Source organism: Antechinus flavipes, chromosome 4 (genome assembly GCF_016432865.1).
Source record: "Antechinus flavipes isolate AdamAnt ecotype Samford, QLD, Australia chromosome 4, AdamAnt_v2, whole genome shotgun sequence".
Lineage (NCBI taxonomy): Eukaryota > Metazoa > Chordata > Mammalia > Dasyuromorphia > Dasyuridae > Antechinus > Antechinus flavipes.
In genome coordinates, this window is record NC_067401.1 from 115,748,084 (window position 1) to 115,766,710 (window position 18,627).

The window sequence follows — 18,627 nt, forward strand, 5'->3', positions numbered from 1 at the left end:
AAAATAAACTTTTATTGCTATATTCTAAAAATGACTAAAATGTTCCCCTAATATCCCAGAGAGCCTTCTCATTTGTAAAATAATATTTTTTAGCAACAAAAAGGAGAATTAAAATTGAAAAAAAAAAACAGTCAAACTGATTTGAACATTAAAAGGCTGAAAAATCTATGTGATGTACCAATGTTGTATTTCCTTTTTTCAGTGGTACTTATTTTTAAACTAAAGGCAGTGAAAGTTATTTGAGAGTTTCAGCGATTTCCAAAACGATTTCTGATCTTTATTGACTTTCTGAATAATAAGGAGATTGGCTTTTTTCAAATTTGATACCCTGTTATGCCACCTTAAATGGGCTTTTTATAAAATCATTGCAGGAAACTTCAACTTTGGTTAGCTTGATAGAAAAGGATCTTTGTCTCTATCTATTCATTAGAATGGATATTTTATTTTTAAATTTTATTTTTTATTTTATTTTATTATTTATTTTATATTTTTATTTCTTGAATTTTAATTTTCTATGTTCTTGAAGTTGGGAAGGAGAAGGAGTTGGAAATTTCTAAGGCCGTTTCTAAGGCCAAGTTTTTCCCTGGATAGGCAGCAGGAGGCAGCAAAGAGATGCAATTGTTTTCATGTTTCTCACCCACCAGTCCAGTGATCTTGCTTTGCCTGGTCTGTGTAATAAAATCTTACTTTCAGGTTAACCTTCCATGCAGTAATTTCTGACCACTCACCTTCTGTTTCTAACCAGTTGTTAGTTCTATTGAAAAATTTCAAAAGAGACTTTCTGTAAGATTGGTGTATTATGTTAAATTCTGTTCAATTTTAAAAGACTATATTAAATTCTTTATTTTATTCAAAATTAGAATTGCTTAAAAACATTATTCCTATTTATAGTAATTATCAATGGTAGACCATGTTTTTTGCTTAGGGACCATGATCAGAACTAACATTCGTTCTACATGTTCACTGTTATTTAATGCTTTCATTGGCTCTCAGGATCATAAGTTTAGAGCTGGATAAAAGCTTAGAGCTTCTGTCATCCATCCCCATCATTTATAGGATAAAAAACTGAGAAGGCAAGCAATTTGCCAGAGGTCTCACAAGGCTTCAAGGTCTTTCTAGGATGCAAACTCAAGTCCCCTGATTTGAAGTTTCTTCAATTTTCCCATTGTCCCTCCTGGATATATTTTCTTTTCAGGACAGAATAATGAAGGATTTATAGTATAGTCAAATACATATAAATAATAAGCTCAGTTATTATGAAGCGATTTTGGACAATGGCTATTTCTATAAGTTAAATAGATTATCCAAGGATTTTTTGTTTTGTTTTATTTTGCTTTGCTTTTTACCCTATTGGGGGAGTTGTTTGCTTCTTCTTCCTTCTTATAGAACTAGGAAGAATGGAATGAAATGGTGACTTTTTAAAAACTTTTCATGACCATTATCTGTGAATGAAATTTGTGATTTAAAATCTTCAGTAATAGACAGCATTGAATTATTTGTATCAAAACAACTATATGACTTTTTAAAATTACTTCTTTATATTCAAAGCAAGAAGCATTTTGTCCTGATATAGAAAATCACTAAGAGTTTTATACACAGAACATGATGAACATGTTGCAGGTAGCTATCTTTATCTCTTTCCCTTTCCCATGGTATACCAAAACACAGTTTGAAATGGACATACAGCAAATTATTTGCCATTAAAAAAAAAAAAAACAACTTATAATTATTAAAATGAAAAGAAAACTAGTTTTATCCAAATTTCTAGAATGTCAAATATTTAAATGATACAAAGACATGACTAAGGCCTTTGATTATATTTATTTAAATTTATTTGTGGTAAAGCTGCCAGACCCCAAATCCTGCTATTTCAAAGTTTATGAATTCTTAGGGAGTAGTCATCTTGTAATTAAAAACCAGAAAGTTGAGAATTCAGCATCTGGGTGGTACCCAGGAGATTTTTTTTTTTTTTTAAATGAAGTGTCTCAGCAGGACTTTTTTTCTTTTTCTTTGAAAAAAATGTCCTCTACACTTGCACACACCCTTCCACATATGTAGAGTAAATAGGCCCCATGTTAATAGGTTGTGGACTTGTAGATTTTAATAGTAGTAATTTGTTGGCGGTGTTTTTCTAGCTGATCCGGTGCCATCAGTCCCGTGGTGGAGCCTGTGGAGACAACATTCAGTCCTACACTGCCACAGTCATTAGTGCTGCCAAAGTGAGTATCTCTACCCCCCTGGGAGAGTGATCATGTTGGAGAGATGCTCAGGTTTCTTTGCTGGGCTCTATTGAGGCTGCCCTTTTCCCTTTTTCTCAAATGAAAGAAGTAAAGAAATCAGGCAGAATTGTTTTGCCCCTCATAAGAATTGCTGATTAAATGATGTGATATTTGATCTTTCTATGTTCACAAATGCACTTCATTTTCTCCAGTACTAATTACATTATTTGTGTTTATCATCTTATTTTATCATCTTTTCAAAATCCTCTCTTTTATTTCAATTGATACAACTTTTGAAGAAAGCCTCATATTTACAAGGCAGAGATACCTTTTCTTTTCTTTTTTTTTTTTTTTGTTAATGGTTTCTATGAGTCTGTTAGCTGCATGAGAACATCTCTTTGCATTTTGGAAATTTTCTGGGTTTTCTTGATGTGAAAGAATGAATATTCTTTGGGGAAAGTTTAGCCAAGCCACTAGAGTATCCAAAGGTTCATTCATGTCAAATAGCCTTTTTACCCTAGCATTTATCAAATGAGTTCTTTCTACTGGAGAAAAAAAGCAAAGGAAGGAAATTTATTGGCCCAGATGCATAGCCAGAAATTCTTGCAACCTGCAGAATAACCATCTTCTGTAATAAATATCGTTTCCCCTTGCTATCAACCTCAGTTTTACTCTTCATCTGATTACAACCTATTTTTCATTTGCTCTGTTGTGCTCTTTGGAACTTCTTCCCACTATTCCCTACTATTATTAACTGATTCCCAAACCAAGAATTCTTGGGCTTAAAACAAATTAAGCTGGAGTTGGAAAAGATGTTGTTGTATTTGTTGATAAATTTGTTGTATATTGACTGGCCAAATTCACACTAATTTCAATCTTTCTTATCGCTGCTATCCTTATGATTTGTGAAGTATACAATGAAACCCTTTTAATAATAGGGAATAAAATGTAAATCTACATGACACTATGTAATGGAAAGCACAAATATCCAGAAGCAGAAAAAAAAAAAGAAATCAAAAGTTATGTAGTGTCTTATAAAGCAAATTTCACCTTGAAATGAAAATGCTTTTAAAAACTGATCAGAAGTACTTAACTCTGAGGCATTTTTGAGTTTGTCCTGTGGGTGACTAAGAAAAACACTTCCCATTTTTAGGTTACTGAAGTCCATTTTTTAAAATGGTATTTTATTTCCCCAAATACATGTTAATATACTTTTCAGATTTCATTTTTATAAAACTTTGTGTTTTGAACTTTTCTCCCTTTCTTTCTTACCTCTCCCATCCCATCAGGCAAACAATCTGATGTAGGTTAAATATATACAATCCTTCTAAAATTTTTTTATATTTATCATGTTATACAAGAAAAAAAATCAGACCAAAAGGAAAAAAAAAAAAAACACAAGAAAGAAAAAAAACAAGCAAAAAAGTGAAAATATTTTACTTTGATCCAGATTCAGTTTCCATAGTTCTCTCTCTGGATGCTGCTACAACCATTTTTGCATATGTGGGTCCTTTTCTTTCTTTCTTTTTTTTTTTTTTAATGATCTCTTTGGGATATACACCCAATAGGTATTATTAGATCAAAGGGTATACGGTTTTATAGTCCTTTGAGCTTAGTTTCTTTTTTTTTTTTATTATAGCTTTTTATTTACAAGACATATGTATGCATGGTAATTTTTCAACATTGATAATTGCCAAACCTTTTGTTCCAATTTTTTCCTTCCTTCTCCCTATTCCCCCCAGATGGCAGGTAGACCAATACATGCTAAATATGTTAAAGTATATGTTAAATACAATATATGTATACATATCCATATAGTTATTTTGCTGCACAAGAAGAATCGGATTTGAAATAATGTACAATTAACCTGTGAAGGAAATCAAAAATGGAGGTGGACAAAAACAGAGGAATTGGGAATACTATGTAGTGGTTCACACTCATTTCCCAGAGTTTTTTTGCTGGGTGTAGCTGGTCTACTAATTTGCATATGATACAACTTCTATATCTAAATCATGAACCCATTTAGACCTTATCTTGCTATAGGGTATTAAGTGTTTGTCAGTAGCTGTCACTTATAACATGGAAAATAATTTCCCTTGCTTTCCTGATATAAATGTTTAGATTTTTTTTTTCAAATAAGATTTGGGATTGAATAGCTGACCAGATCCTGTAAATACTTTTTTGTGGACATATTTGAATGAAGATAGACATAATGTTTCTGAAAAGAGCAAGTTGAAGCTGTGTGTAGAAACAGCAGGGGCTGATACCTAACTCAGAGCCTTACATTAGCATTTCAAGTTCATTTTGGATATTCTTAGACCAGAGTCTCTGGCATTTGGATTACAATTAACCTCCTAAGTTCCTGACCTGCTTAGTCTCCGTATAGCAGTACTATCATTGGGGAGGTTAGGAGCATTAAAATCATTTTTCCATAACTTTAAAGCTCTCTCCTATTTGTTTGAACAGTTAGTATTCAAACTTGTGGAGTTCTTTCTTGACTTGTTCAATCAGGTATAAGATCCTTGGAAAATCTCCTGCAGGAGAAAAGGTTTTCATTTGAACTAAGTGGACTTTCCCTGGAGCTTCCCTAAGATTAGTTTTCCCTTATGTTATTTATTTATCATCACTGTATCTAAATTCAGGGACATAAAACTTGCCATTTAGCAATAAAGTTTCTTTCCCTAGCATTACAGTGACTATGACTTGGATAAAAAGCATCTAGTTGTAGAGGTGTAGAGTGATCGCGAATGATCGTGATTCTCCTAATGTAAATGTTTCCCCTTAGAGATATCTGGTCTTATCTATAGTAGCTTATTAAAAACTTTCTTTTGAGGTGTGTTATGTATCTGAAGTACAATTTAATTCCAAGTGGTTAAGTTTCAATTTTATTGGTTTTGTAAAATGGTGCAAGATACAAATACTTTATCACTGGGTGATATCCAAATCAAAATGACTTCTCTCTGTGAGGGATACACATTTCAAATATTTGCTGATCTCTGACCTTCATTATGAGCCATATTTTCTTCATTTAAATAAACTTTCAGAAGCCTATGCCTTAGTAACATCTTTCCAGAATGAAGCAATTTGAAATAGATTTTTTTGATCAATCTATGCTTTTAAAAAAAATTCTGTACTCTATTGATCAATATTTATTTTTATTTTTTCTTTCAGAAACAGACTTCTTTCTAGTTTCTGTCTTTTCATTAGCTGTAGGAAGTCAACTGCTGTGTTAGTTATGCTTTCCTTTTTCATCGTGGTTATGTTTTCTAGCTAAAGGATAGTGCAAATGTCTCTACTGTATCATCAGAAGGATAGGCATTCTTTCACTACTCTTTACACTTGGCTTCAAGTAGATTTGATTTGATGGAATTTCTCTTATACAAAATCTAATGCTACTTAATTATAGCCAGAAGAGTGACTCTAGGCTGTCTATTAAGGACAGATTTATTTTTTAAATTATCAAAGTAAACACTTTAAAATATTTAATATTCATTATTAACCCTGATATTTTTTTCTTGGCAAAAAAAAAAAAAAACGCAAAGGTACACATTGGCAAATTTTCCATGGTACATGTTCCAGTAGATTAGCTTATTCTTGATTATATGAGAGTTTCAAGGTGAAAATTGTATCTATATTAATGTTAGATTCATTTTTCTATACCAAAGAAATGTCAAATCACATAAAACCTTGTGCATTGCCTGTAGTAGGAAAACAGGGTAATTTTGTTGAGGGCCTTAGAAACTCTCCTAGTAATCCAAGTTTGAGAACTTAGCATTATGTTTCTTATTATGATTCTTTCCTACTACCACCCTTTATCTCACACTTAGGATTGTGTCTCATAATTTCTTTCTTTCTGATGTTTCTAAAGATCATCTCTTCATTTTCAATTTCATTGCCATTACCCATTATCAGATCTTTTTTCATGCTGAAGCCATATGAGAAGTATAGAATAGTGGAAATAGGGCTAAACATAGAGTCAGCAGACATTGACTCTATTTTCTTCCATCTCTTCTCTTAAACTTTGTCCCCAAGAAATCATTTGCCATTTGCTGTTAATTTTAGTTGACCATCTCTCCATTTTCTTGTTTTACTTCTTAAAAAGACTGTCTAAAATAGGTGCTCCCATTTCCTTTCATCTCTCTTCTTAATTCTTTACAGTCTGGTTTCTGACGTCATCATTCATTCAGAGTGCTCTCTTTAAAGTCATCTCTTAAATGCCAAATCTATAGGTTTTTTCCTCAGTGTTCTTCCACTTTGACTTCTCTATAGTCTTTGACTATACCAGTTGGTTACTGGCTTCCTCTTGGTATTTCCTTCTCTCTAGGATCTTTCATGACCCTACTCCTATCTTCCAGCTTCTTTTCAATCTCTTGCTGGATCTTCAGCCAGATATCATCAGCTGACTCTCAAGAGTTTCATAGTACTCTGCCCAGGGTTACATTTCTTCTTCTTCTAAACTAATTAGAAGTTTATCTGTTAATCTCATGCCTCTCATGGATTTAGTTTTCATTTCTACACTGATGGTTTTCAAATTTTCTTATCCAGCTTTACACTTTTGTATTGATCTTCAATCTCATGTTTTCACTTTTGGATATCCCAAACTGGATATACTATAAACATCTGAAACTTAACATGTTCAAAACTTATATTATCTTTCAATCAATATCAATATCTTTTCTCTCTTTTTTCTTCCTAAATTCCATATTGTTATTGAGGATGTTAACTCTTCTTCTTTTTACACAGGCTCATAATCTAGCTGTTAACCTCAACTCTTCACTTTCTTCTATCTCCCATTTTCAATATATTGTCATGGCCTATCAATTTTATCTTTATATAGTTCTATCATTTGTCCCCTCTTCTTGTGACACTGCCATGTGGTTGGCTATCATCATGTCACACACCTGAATTATTGCAAGTACATGCTAGTTTGTCTCTTTGCCTCAAGTCTCTTCCCACTTTAGTCTTTCTTCCACTCAGCAGTCAAGTGGGAATTTCCTAAAGTGCAGGTCTGATCAATCATATTGGTCTCCTCCTTCCTACCTCATTCTCCCATTTAGTAAATTTTCGTAGCTCCTTATCCCTTCAAGGATCATTTATAAAATCTCCTAGCTGTTAAGCCCTTTATAACTTTCTCTCTCCTGTTTACCTTTGCCATGTTCTTATTCCTTAAATTATACCTTAAAAATTCCCTTAAAAATGTTGCAACACCAATTTTTTGATTAAGCGACATAGCCTCTTTCTTATTCTTTGAACAAGAAATAGTTCAACCTATTTCCTGACTCCATATAGTTTCACTGTTTATCCTTCTGTTTGGAATTCTCTTTCTCCTCCATTCCCTCTTCTGGCTTTCCTTGCTTTCTTCAAGTCCTGGCTAGAATCTCATCTAGATCCAAATGGCTTTTGGAGGGGAAAGTGAGGCAGGTGACCTTGTATAGCCTCCCTCCCTTAAATCCAATTCATTTGCAGGTCATGGTATCCCCTCCCTGATGTCATGGAACTCTTTGTGAATGAAGGACAAACAAGAAGACTCTCTTCTACAGGATGCCCTTCTCCATCTTATGTGAATCTTATACCTTCCCTGTGTTGATTATTTCTAATTTATTTTGTACATATGTTGTTTGTAAATAGCTTTTTGCATGTTGCTTATGAGTAACTTGAGCAGAGAAACTTTGTCTTTTCACTCCAAAAGAAGGTCCAAGAATATTATCTTCGCCTATGCCTTGTGCCTTCCTTCTTTTTTTTTTTTTTTTTTTTTATAATAAATTTTATTTTATTTAATAATAACTTCGCATTGACAGAATCCATGCCAGGATAATTTCTACATGACATTATCCCTTGCAATCACTTATGTTTCGTTTTTTCCCCTCCCTCCCCCCCCCCCCCCCCCAGGATGGCAAGCAGTCCTATATATGCTAAACATGTTGCAGTATATCCTAGATACAATACATATTTGCAGAACCAAACAGTTCTCTTGTTGCACAGGGAGAATTGGATTCAGAAGGTAAAAATAACTCGGGAAGAAAATCAAAAATGCAAATAGTTCACATTCATTTCCCAGTATTCCTTCTTTGGGTGTAGCTGTTTCTGTCCATCATTTCTCCAAACTCAGTTAAGTCTCTTTGTCAGAGAAATCCACTTCCATCAGAATACATCCTCATACAATATCGTTGTCAAAGTGTATAATGATCTCCTGGTTCTGCTCATCTCACTTAGCATCAGTCCATGTAGGTCTCTCCAAGCCTCTCTGTATTCATCCTGCTGGTCATTCCTTACAGAGCAATAATATTCCATAACATTCATATACCACAATTTACCCAGCCATTCTCCAATTGATGGGCATCCATTCATTTTCCAGTTTCTAGCCACTACAAACAGGGCTGCTACAAACATTTTGTTGTGCCTTCCTTCTTTTGCTGGTGCCATGGTTTCCTTGAGGGAAGATGATAAGAGGCTGGGCTTGGCATTTTCCTTTGATCCCAAAGAGCAAACCCAAAACAACGATTTCTTCTATGTCAACAAAAGGCAATTTCTGCCTCTTGCTACCAACTTAATCTCTCAGTTAGAAAATGGAGAACCTCGCATTCTCCAGAGCAGTGCTTTAACTTTTGTTCCTAGGTCTTCTATCTCCTGTGGCACTTTCCCTTTGAGGGAAAAGTAAAAAGAAAGTTTTTGGGGAATGAGACTTTTTTCTCTTGCAGTACAGGTTTCACTTCCATCTCCAGTGTTTTTCATCCTAATCTCCATCCATAAGAAGGAAGAGGAGTTGTGAAGCAGGGCTTCTCAGATCTGATCTTGTCCTTTCCAACTCATGCTGTACTTGCCTCCAGCTTGATCTCATACCTCCATTGAAAAGAATGGAACCCCTCCATTCGATGATGAACATTTCATACCTGGTCATATTTCTCACATCCAAGTGATTCTGAACTCCTTCAAACCCTGTTCCTCACTTAGTCCACATTACTCACTTATTCCCTTTATGCCCTTCCCCAGCACCCTGTGGAATGCTTATTCTAAAGACAACGTATTTCCCTTTCTCTTAAATCTTTCCCCCTCCAACTCCTTTTATCTTCTTGCTATTACTGAAAACTTTCTCTCTCTTGATGGCACAGCTTCTCTTTTCACTCTTTCCAGACTGGCTATACTACTTCACTCACTGCCCTTGATTCGCTGGGGAGTTGAAATACTTTCCCATTGCCACTTTGAGGTTTTCTTCCTATCTCTATTACTCAGTAACTCTTCCTCCTCTGACGTTCATATTGTTCATTTTTGACTAAGTATTGTTTATAAACCCCCCCAATTGCTTCATTTTTCTCTTTAATGCATTTGGAATCTGAATCACAATTTTTCTTTCCCTTGCAACTTCTATCCTCTTTCTAGAGGATTTCACCGTATATATTGACTTTCTTCCAACTTACTTCTCATTACCTACTTATCCACCCTACCTCACATACACAAGCAAATGATCACACTCCTAATCTTGTTTTCACTCACAAATATATGACCTTGATGTTCAATAATTCTGAAATTCCTTTGTTTGACCAGAAGTTTTTTTATTTGCTTCCCTTTAAAATCCTATTCTTCTTTCATACAAAGACCAATTAATCCCTTGACTTCTCAATTCTTTCCCTGACCATCTGTCCTGTGACTTCTCAATTCTTTCCCTGACCATCTGTCCTTTATTAATCACTGTTTTCTCTTTTTCCCATCTTGACTCCTTGGTAAACCAGTTGGATCCTAACATGTCATCCTTTCTCAAATCTCTAGCCTCTTTATTTTGCTAAGCCAAGGCTCTCTTCACTCCATCCTGTTCATCCCCCTTTCAGTCAAAAATATTCTTGAAGTGCAGGTCTGGTCTCATCATCCTTTTTCTGCTCAAACAATGCAAGAGAATATACTACTTGGGAATGGCTTAACCTGATTATCACTGTGACGGTGGTTTTGATGTGTCTTGTTTCTCAACTGTCACTTAATCTGGAATTTTAAACATCAAAAGATCTATCCCTGGAGTTATTTCTCTCTTCACCTGTACAGATGTATTCTTTGAGATATCAGATTTAGCTCCTTTTCTGAACAGTTCAGGAACACAGAATGTCGTAGTAGAATTTCTGCCTTGTTAAAGATAGGGACAGTGAAACTGATCGCTGTATCTTTTCTTATCCATTCTCTCAGAATTTTGAGTCTCAAATTTTTTGAGACTCCTATAGCATATTTCAGTTGATCTTCACATAATCTTGTTGTTACTGTGTACAATGTTCTTTTGGTTCTGCTTACTTCACTTAGTTTTGCAAGTCTTTCCAGGCTTTTCTGATATCAGCCTTCTTGTTTTTTATAGAACAATAATATTCCATTAACATTCATATGCCATGTTTAGACATTCCCCAACTACATTTTTGCATATGTGAATTCTTTCCCCCTTTTATGATCTCTTTGAGATATAGACTCAGTAAAAACACTGCTGAATCAAAGGGAATGTACAGTTTGATAGCTCTTTGGGCATGGCTCCAAATTGCTCTCTAGAATGGTTGGATCATTTCTACCAATAACGTATAAGTTCCCTTCAACATTAATCATTATCCTTTCCTGTCATTTTAGCTGATCTGAAGTGTTACCTCAGAGTTGTTTTAATTTGCCTTTCTCTAATCAATAATGATTTAGAGCATTTTTTTCATATGACTAAAAATAGCTTTAATTTCTTCATTTGAAAATTTTTTGTTCATATCCTTTGAGCATTTATCAGTTGGAGAATGATATATATTCTTATAAATTTGAGTCAGTTCTCTATATATTTTAGAAATGAGGCCTTTGTCAGAATCATTGGCTGTAAAATTTTTTCCCCAGCTTTCTGCTTCCCTTCTAATCATGGCTGCATTGGTTTTGTTTGGAGTCATATAATTCTTAAATGATCTCTTCTTGACCTGTTTTATAGGCTAGCTGTTTCTATCAGATACCTTACATTTTCTTCTCTTTTTAGATGTTTTAGTTGTATTCTTATATTTCTTACTATCTCATGCATTCACTCATTTCTTCTTCTTCCTTGCTAGTTTTCATGTAGTCTCTTTTTTGGACACATTTTGCCATTTTCTCTTTTAAGCTATTTATTCTCCTCCAATTCTTCCCTCTTGAACTTCAATTTTTTTATTCCCTCTCCCCCCCTTTTCTCTTGATATATATGAGTTCTTATATAAATTCCTTTTTTTTCCCCTTTGGATCTCACCTCACATTTATTATGGAGAAAATTATTCCTCCTGGGGGATATCAACATCCACAGTAATTTTTAATAATGATTGGAGTTTTCCTTGATTTACTCCATGTTTTTGACTTTATTTCCAGAACTGAGGCTTTTGTTATAGCCAGGCTTTTCTTCTTGCCCTAGGGCGTGGTGATTAATCCTTATTTGATCTTTTTTTATGTGTGTACTTCTACCTCCTGGGGTTGGATTTTTTCCTCCCTCCCTTGTTCCTTCTAATCTTTGAAGTCGTAAGGATCTTGACAGCTCTCTCTGGAATTTCAGGACAGAATGTTAGACAACTTTAGAGCTCTCCGACCTGGGCTGTCCTCATCCACTGCTGTGAATAGAGGCTTCCTGTACTGGTCATTGCTGCATGTCATATTTATGGTTTGTGCTGTGCATTTCTGACCTACCTGGAGTTTTCATAACTCTCTGTTCTTTCTGCTTTTGCATTCAAGCATTAACAGCTACACATGTTTCTGGTGCTGTGCAAAGATATTGACTTGTTTTCCTGAGCTCAGGTATGGTTTTTCTGGAAGCTCACATTCATATTGGTTTTGGGCTTCTTGTGTGTGTGTGTGTGTGTGTGTGTGTACACGTAAGAGTATAAGAAGTTGCTGTAGCTGTTCATTGAATTTTTTAGTCATTATAAGATACGCTGTAATCTTTAGGTTTTTGCTGATATCTGGGTTTTGGAATTGGACCCACTTGTCTCAGTTCATTAATAATCATGAACAGATTCTTTTTATCTTTACAGGGATTTTTAAAATTATAAACTTTGCTGCTTCTGATTCTCTCTGTATCTGAATCAGAAAAAATTGAAGCTAATTTGTACAAAAATAACTTTATGATTTTGATCTTTTAAAGAATAAACCCCATATCTAATTGTGCTGAACATGTGAAAGAGGAAAGTGAAGGAGCTAATTTAATGTGATCATATTTGCCCTTTGTTTTTTATCAAAAAGTATTTTGCAAAATCTATTTACATAGGTTTTGTTCCTCTCTTGTTTACATCTTCATTTTTTTCTTGTTTGCAAGATTTTAAACAAAATTTTTCTCTTTTATTCTCAGGCTTTCTATTGAAGCACCTAATGAAAAATTCAATTCTACAAACTTTCAGTGACTTCTCTTCACTATATACTCTATTAGATATTGGAGTTTCAAAGTTAATTGTGGTATACATACTACTTTTAAAAAAATTTTATCATAGCTTTTTATTTACAAGATATATGCATGGGTAATTTTTCAGCATTGACAGTTTACATATTACTTTTAAGCAGAGATGAGAGTGATGGTGGCAGAACAGGGAATGAAATAAATATAAATATGATATCTAACAAAAGTATAGGATATCTGATGGATGAAAACTCACTTTCATCTGAAGAACCTGGAGATTCATAAAGAATTGTACTTTGATTTGAATCTTAAAGGAAAGAAGCACTTTATCAGATGGAAACAGGGCTAGATCATTCTAGTTTTAGAGAGTTGAACAAACATGTGGGAATAGGCAGTGGCAGGTTGAAAATGGGTTGGGGGGGATGGAAATATTTCAGTTTAGCTCAAATATAACACATATGAACACATATTAGTTTATTATGAAATAAAATTGGATAGCTAAATCAAGCCTTTATATTTTATCTAGATGTCAGTGGGGACACCCCTTAACTTTTTTGAGTAGAGCAGTGATCATATTATACTGATGAATTATGATGATTTGGGCAATGATTCATAGGATGAATTAAGTAGAAAGAGAGACTGGTGCCTGAAGACCAGTTAAGGGACTAATAGTCAAAGACAGAGGTGGTGAACATCTGTATTAAGATGTTTGCACTGTGATTTATGAAACAATACCACTTTACGAAATGCAAGTATTGTAGAGATATTGTAGAGGCACAAATTACAATCTTAGCAACTCTTTGTATGTTGGAAGATACATTTGTGTTGCTGAGTCTCATGTGGAAAAATGCTTTACTGTTGCTGAATCCCAAACCAGGTCTGAGTGCTTGCTGTTTGGTTAGTGTATAGAATGTTAGGAAGTGGTGTAATATATAATGAACCAGAAAGTCAAAAAGGAATCACTGGAGTTAACTAAGTAGGACAATAGCAAAATCAGTTCTGGGAGAGTTAATTTTAGAAGCTTTATTTAGAATGAACTTGGGAGGGGAGAGTTTGAGGGAGATCAGTTAGAAGTTCTTTACTATAAGCTAAGTGAGGAGTGATATAGTTTTGTACTAAAGCTATCAATTAAAAAAAGAGGTGGATATATATTTGGAACTTTTGGGGAAAAGTTCCTGCTGAAGAAATAGGTGTATACTGATTTGTCCAAGGCTTCTCAAGGAAGTTGTTGATTTAGGAAGTATGTTTTTCTTCCCATCATTTTCTAACTTGTATGAAGTTACTACTTCCTTTTATGTTTTTCTGATAATTTCTTGGAATTTTTTATCAGTTGGCTTATGTTAAAAGAAACAACAAAATTCATTTTCTTACGCCAAAAAGAAGATATATTTTGTTTTTTGGTTTTTTCTTTGCAATAAGGGTATACTGCTTTGATGACCTGGGTAGTCTTTCCCATAAAACTTTGATCTAGCTTTTCTGCTTACTTCATAACTGTCATAGTTGATTCTTCCTTTTAGTGTCTTTAACCTCAAGGTGGTAAATTGATTTGGCAAAAAATGCGTCTGTTTTCTTTTGTTACCTGTTAACTTCTTAATGACAACAGCTTATGTGAGACGAAGACTATTAACACTAATGGAGAGAAGGATAATTGATATGGCACAGGAAAGGTTAACGATGACCAAGAAAGTTTTGGCAAGTGTGCTTGTGACGGGAAGGCTTAAGGACTATGAGAATATTTCACTGATGTTATAATGGATTGAGATGCCTTCTTTGCCTTTCTTATTATCCTTTTCTCTCACAGAATGTGTTCTGTACTTTCACAGTCTTGTCAAAGACAAGTATAAGAAAAGTGTCTAATATTTTTATTTTATGTTCTTCAGCTTGTAAGCTGCCTTCAATTTGATTTAATTTATTATCATCAAGTTATGTTGGGGTTTTTTTTCAGTAAATGCTTGTGAAAACCAGTTTTCCCTCTTTTATCTTTTTGTCATCTTTTACACAGACTTGAGAAGAGAGGACTTTTTTCTGACTACTAGGCTTTCTGAAGTATTCCATTCTGCTTTGACAATACACATCTCATTAGTTTTGCAAGCCAAGAAGTAGATGCCAAAAACTTGCTATCTAGGGGACTGAGAATTCTCAGCATAAATATTTTTAGATTGCTTATTTCTTAAAAGCAATGCCCAAAGATCTCTGGGTATCCATATAATATTGGAAAAATACTAAGTATTGTTTGATTCTAAAACACAGCCACTAACTTTCCTTAGAAGTAAGCAATAAGACTCCTTATGGAAAAAAGCAGCATGAAATAGGAGAGCTAGTGTAGTATAGAGGGAAGTGCCCTAGTCCTGGCATTTGGAGAGCTTGCTTTGGATCCTGAGTTGGTCAAATCAGCATGTGACTTATGAAAGGCACTTCTCCATGTCTCAACCTTAGTTTCTGTCTCCATAAAAAATGGAGCTTGGACTAAATAATCTTAAAGGTTTCTTCCAGATCCAAATCCTGTGATTAAAAACAAGTGAGTTTCTCTCCTACCATCCTCTTCTTCTTCCACACTTCCCAAAATAATGTTTTTGCATTGTCTCCTCTAAGTTGATAAATTGAGGTAGAATGTATGCAACTTCTTGTTCTGCATGATGGAGACTGTTCACTGATAATGAACTGTGGGCCCTTGTGACTTCATAACTTTTTAATGACTTCAATTCAGAGAATAGAGCTTATGGCCACTTATTGATAGAGCAACACTTTGAATTAACCATGGTTTTTCTTTGAGACTACTAATTCCCCTCAAGTAGAACAAACCTTGAGCTTTGTGAGATGTCCTGCTCAGCCCTTTTTCTCCTCCAAAGGAGTTCTGTCCATCATGCGTATTAACCTCTCTTAGCATCTGGCGCTCTGCATTGGTGCATGACTTTGCTTCTTGTGTGCTTCACTTGTTTAATTATATTCCCATTTGTTGGCATGAGAGCATGAAACAAGAAGCTTGGGGCAGATGGAGAGATTATACAACTAAAGTCTTTAAAACCAAGAGGCATTCCTTTGATAAAGGAATGGCTCCTCCGTGTAAGTGGGAGCACCTCCATTAGCATTAATGGAGTAAGTACATCAGCCAAGGCATCTCAGAGGTTAATCACGCTTCCTGGCTGGCCTTTGCCGTCAATACTGTGTGGCGCCTAATTCTGTTGCTCCTTCAGAGGCTTTCCTGACAGCACACTAACAGACTGTGTAAGTCATTTCTTATGAATTATTGAAACAAACGTTTGGCTGCTAATTGATGAACACTAATGTGTTTTCTAATCACTGCAGTTTGAGTTTTTAGCACTAAACAAAACAGTTACAATTGATTTGTGGCTTTTTCTGGGATTCAGTCTGCTGCAAGCTGTGTCTTTGTATCTGAATTCAGCAGACAGCTTTGCTGGTCATTTTAGTTAAGTATTTATTAGGACGCAGTATTATGGTTCTTTAGTTGTCCCCTTCCCCCTTTCCATAAATCTAAAAGACAGTTGAGGAATGATTATTTAGCTTCCTTTCCATTCTTATAAGGTATGACTGGTACTAGATCCATGGTAGGACAAATGGCCTGCTTGCATATTCAATCAAATCTGAATCATAAATAGTAATAACAATGGTATGCCTATATAAAAGATACAAAAATTTGTTTTGCTGGGTTGGTGATAGAGATGTGTCCTAGCCTATGTTCTAGTTTTGAAACACTTGGGAGGCTCTTTTTAATCTTTTACAAGTTATTATGCCATCTATGTATTTTGTAGCTTGCTTGTAAAGCATCCTGTATCCCTCTAAGGAGTGTTCTGAGTAGAGAGGATTCTAATTTAAAATCTAAGATATTGCATGCAACAATGTTTGCTTTAAGTGGAAAAGGACCAATTGAAAATATTCCATGATATTAAACCATAACAGTATTTTAGAAACAAATTGAAGTATTTTTTGATGCCATATAGGGGTAGGAGCTTCAAGGCTAATTTTTTGTAATACTCCATTTACTAGTTATTAGCATTTTAGTGGGAGATGGCAAGTTCATCATGCCAGATCTTAGTGGTTAGGATATGATATTACAAAACAGTAAATTTCAGCTTGTTGAAAAGAGTAGTCCCAACTGCTTGGCAGAATTACCAATGTAATTTGACCTGATTTAAATAAAGGACAGAATTATGAGAAGAATATTTCAAGAAGAGAATGGCATATCATACTGTCCATGTTTTTTTAATTAGGATATTTCTTTTAAAATATGCATTTTAAAGAAGGAAAAAAATGTTTATATCTGTGCATGTTAATACATGTGCATATACTAATATATCTAGATCTTTCACATTCATATCAAGGCAACATTGTTTAGTGGAAGGTAGTGTGATATTATGACATAGTTGAAAAATTGCCAGATATGGAATGCCTGGCTCTGCCATTTACTACTAATGTCAATCCTTCCTAGGCCTCATTTTGTAAAATTAGGGCATTAATCTAAGGGATCTTTAAGGTGTCTTTTCAATTTTAAATCTCATGTGTGTAATATACTCTCAAGAGAAGAAAATTAATTTTCTGATTTTTAAAAAATCTCTTCCTCCCTGCCTCCCTATAACCATGTCAGCTAAAAGAACATTTGGCAACCTTTGATTTTGTACTCCCCTAATTTACTGAAATCTGAAAATCATGTTAAAAGGCACTGGATCAGCCTTAATGTGATTTCTTTTTCATTAAATTCATGGGGGGGGAAAGTAGCTTATGGGTTTTTAGAGGTACTTCCAATTTGTGAGAAAAAATGGTGTAGGATGTGAATGCAGTGGGCACTTGCATGGGAAATCCAAGTGCCATCCTTTTTATTTTTCATTGCTTTAGACTCTGAAAACTGGACTGACAATGGTTGGGAAAGTGGTTACCCAGCTGACCGGTACACTGCCTTCGGGTGTAACTGAGGAGGACGTTGCCATCCACAGCAATACTCGTCGAAGTCCCCTGGTCCCAGGAATTATCACAGTTATTGACACGGAGACAGTTGGAGAAGGGCAGGTAAGAAGCTCTGGTGCATGTGGCAAGCAGAAACTAAATTTTTTCCCCTGGATTTCTGCTTCTTGCAGGGATTGCCTTGCTTTTATCTTGCTTCATCACAATAGGGAGTGTCTTTGTGTCTGCCAGGTCAGCAGCATCTGCATGTTTGCTCTGCTGCCTGTGTTGGTGAAGCGTCATTGAGGATCCAGCTGAGCCAACATGTATACAGCCCTTAATGCTCATTTACATGACATTTTGACAACATCGAGTGTGAACTGTCAGTTGTGCTTTCCTCACACTTGCTCAGCATTGACACTGATTTATGCTGACCAGTGGTGGTGTTGCTCTGATTACAGTTATTAATGTAGAATGTAGCAACAGACTCTGACTAGGATTTAGAATCTTGTTGAAGTGTTTGATATGGTGTAATGAAGGAATAATTAGGAATCCATTGTAACTTGAGTGAACTGGAATATGTGTGAAATAAATTTGAGTGGATGAGGGTGGTGCTGGGCATGTTGAAAACAGCTATAAATCCTGTTTCTGGTAATCCATTTGCTTTAGGAAGAAAAAAAAAAAGAAACCTTCTAAATGAATTTATAAGCCTTCTATCTTAACTTCACATTTAGAATTTTCTAGAAGAAAGATGAGTAAAAAGTTTCAGTGATTCAAATATTATAACTGACTTTTTGGTTTTGGAGTTGGTTCTTTATTAGTTTACCATTATTTTACAAATATTTTCTGCTGTTTACTTGTTTTAAAAAATTAAATCACAAAATTCTTCAAAAATGTGCTGGAAATTGAGTTTACTTATATAAATAGAAATATAATAAAAGCAGAAAAAGGATTTAAAATTTCAGAATCGATGGCATGACTTTATTTAAGTCCTGTTTTATTTTAGAAATTATTGCAATATAAATCCATTTTTTTTCAGAATGTACTAGTGTTGAGCCAGATGAGTTTAGGGGCCCAAAATATTTTCTTCCTTTCCAGAATTTTGACAGTATGTTTTATTTTCTTACTAAAGACAAAAATGAAAAATTAGGAGTTTTGTAGGATTGC

The 18,627-nt window shown here is 34.6% G+C and overlaps 1 protein-coding gene across 6 annotated transcripts in view; it reads left to right on the top strand.

The window, feature by feature from the left end:
• The window catches only part of BCAS3 (BCAS3 microtubule associated cell migration factor), a 787,317-nt gene that overhangs the window by 213,363 nt on the left and 555,327 nt on the right, over positions 1-18,627 (top strand). For all 6 annotated transcript variants that reach the window (XM_051994106.1, XM_051994105.1, XM_051994107.1 and 3 more), the window contains exons 11-12: positions 2,136-2,219; positions 17,416-17,586. In XM_051994106.1, coding sequence (XP_051850066.1) covers positions 2,136-2,219; positions 17,416-17,586 — 255 coding nt within the window. The remainder of the gene's footprint in view (positions 1-2,135; positions 2,220-17,415; positions 17,587-18,627) is intronic.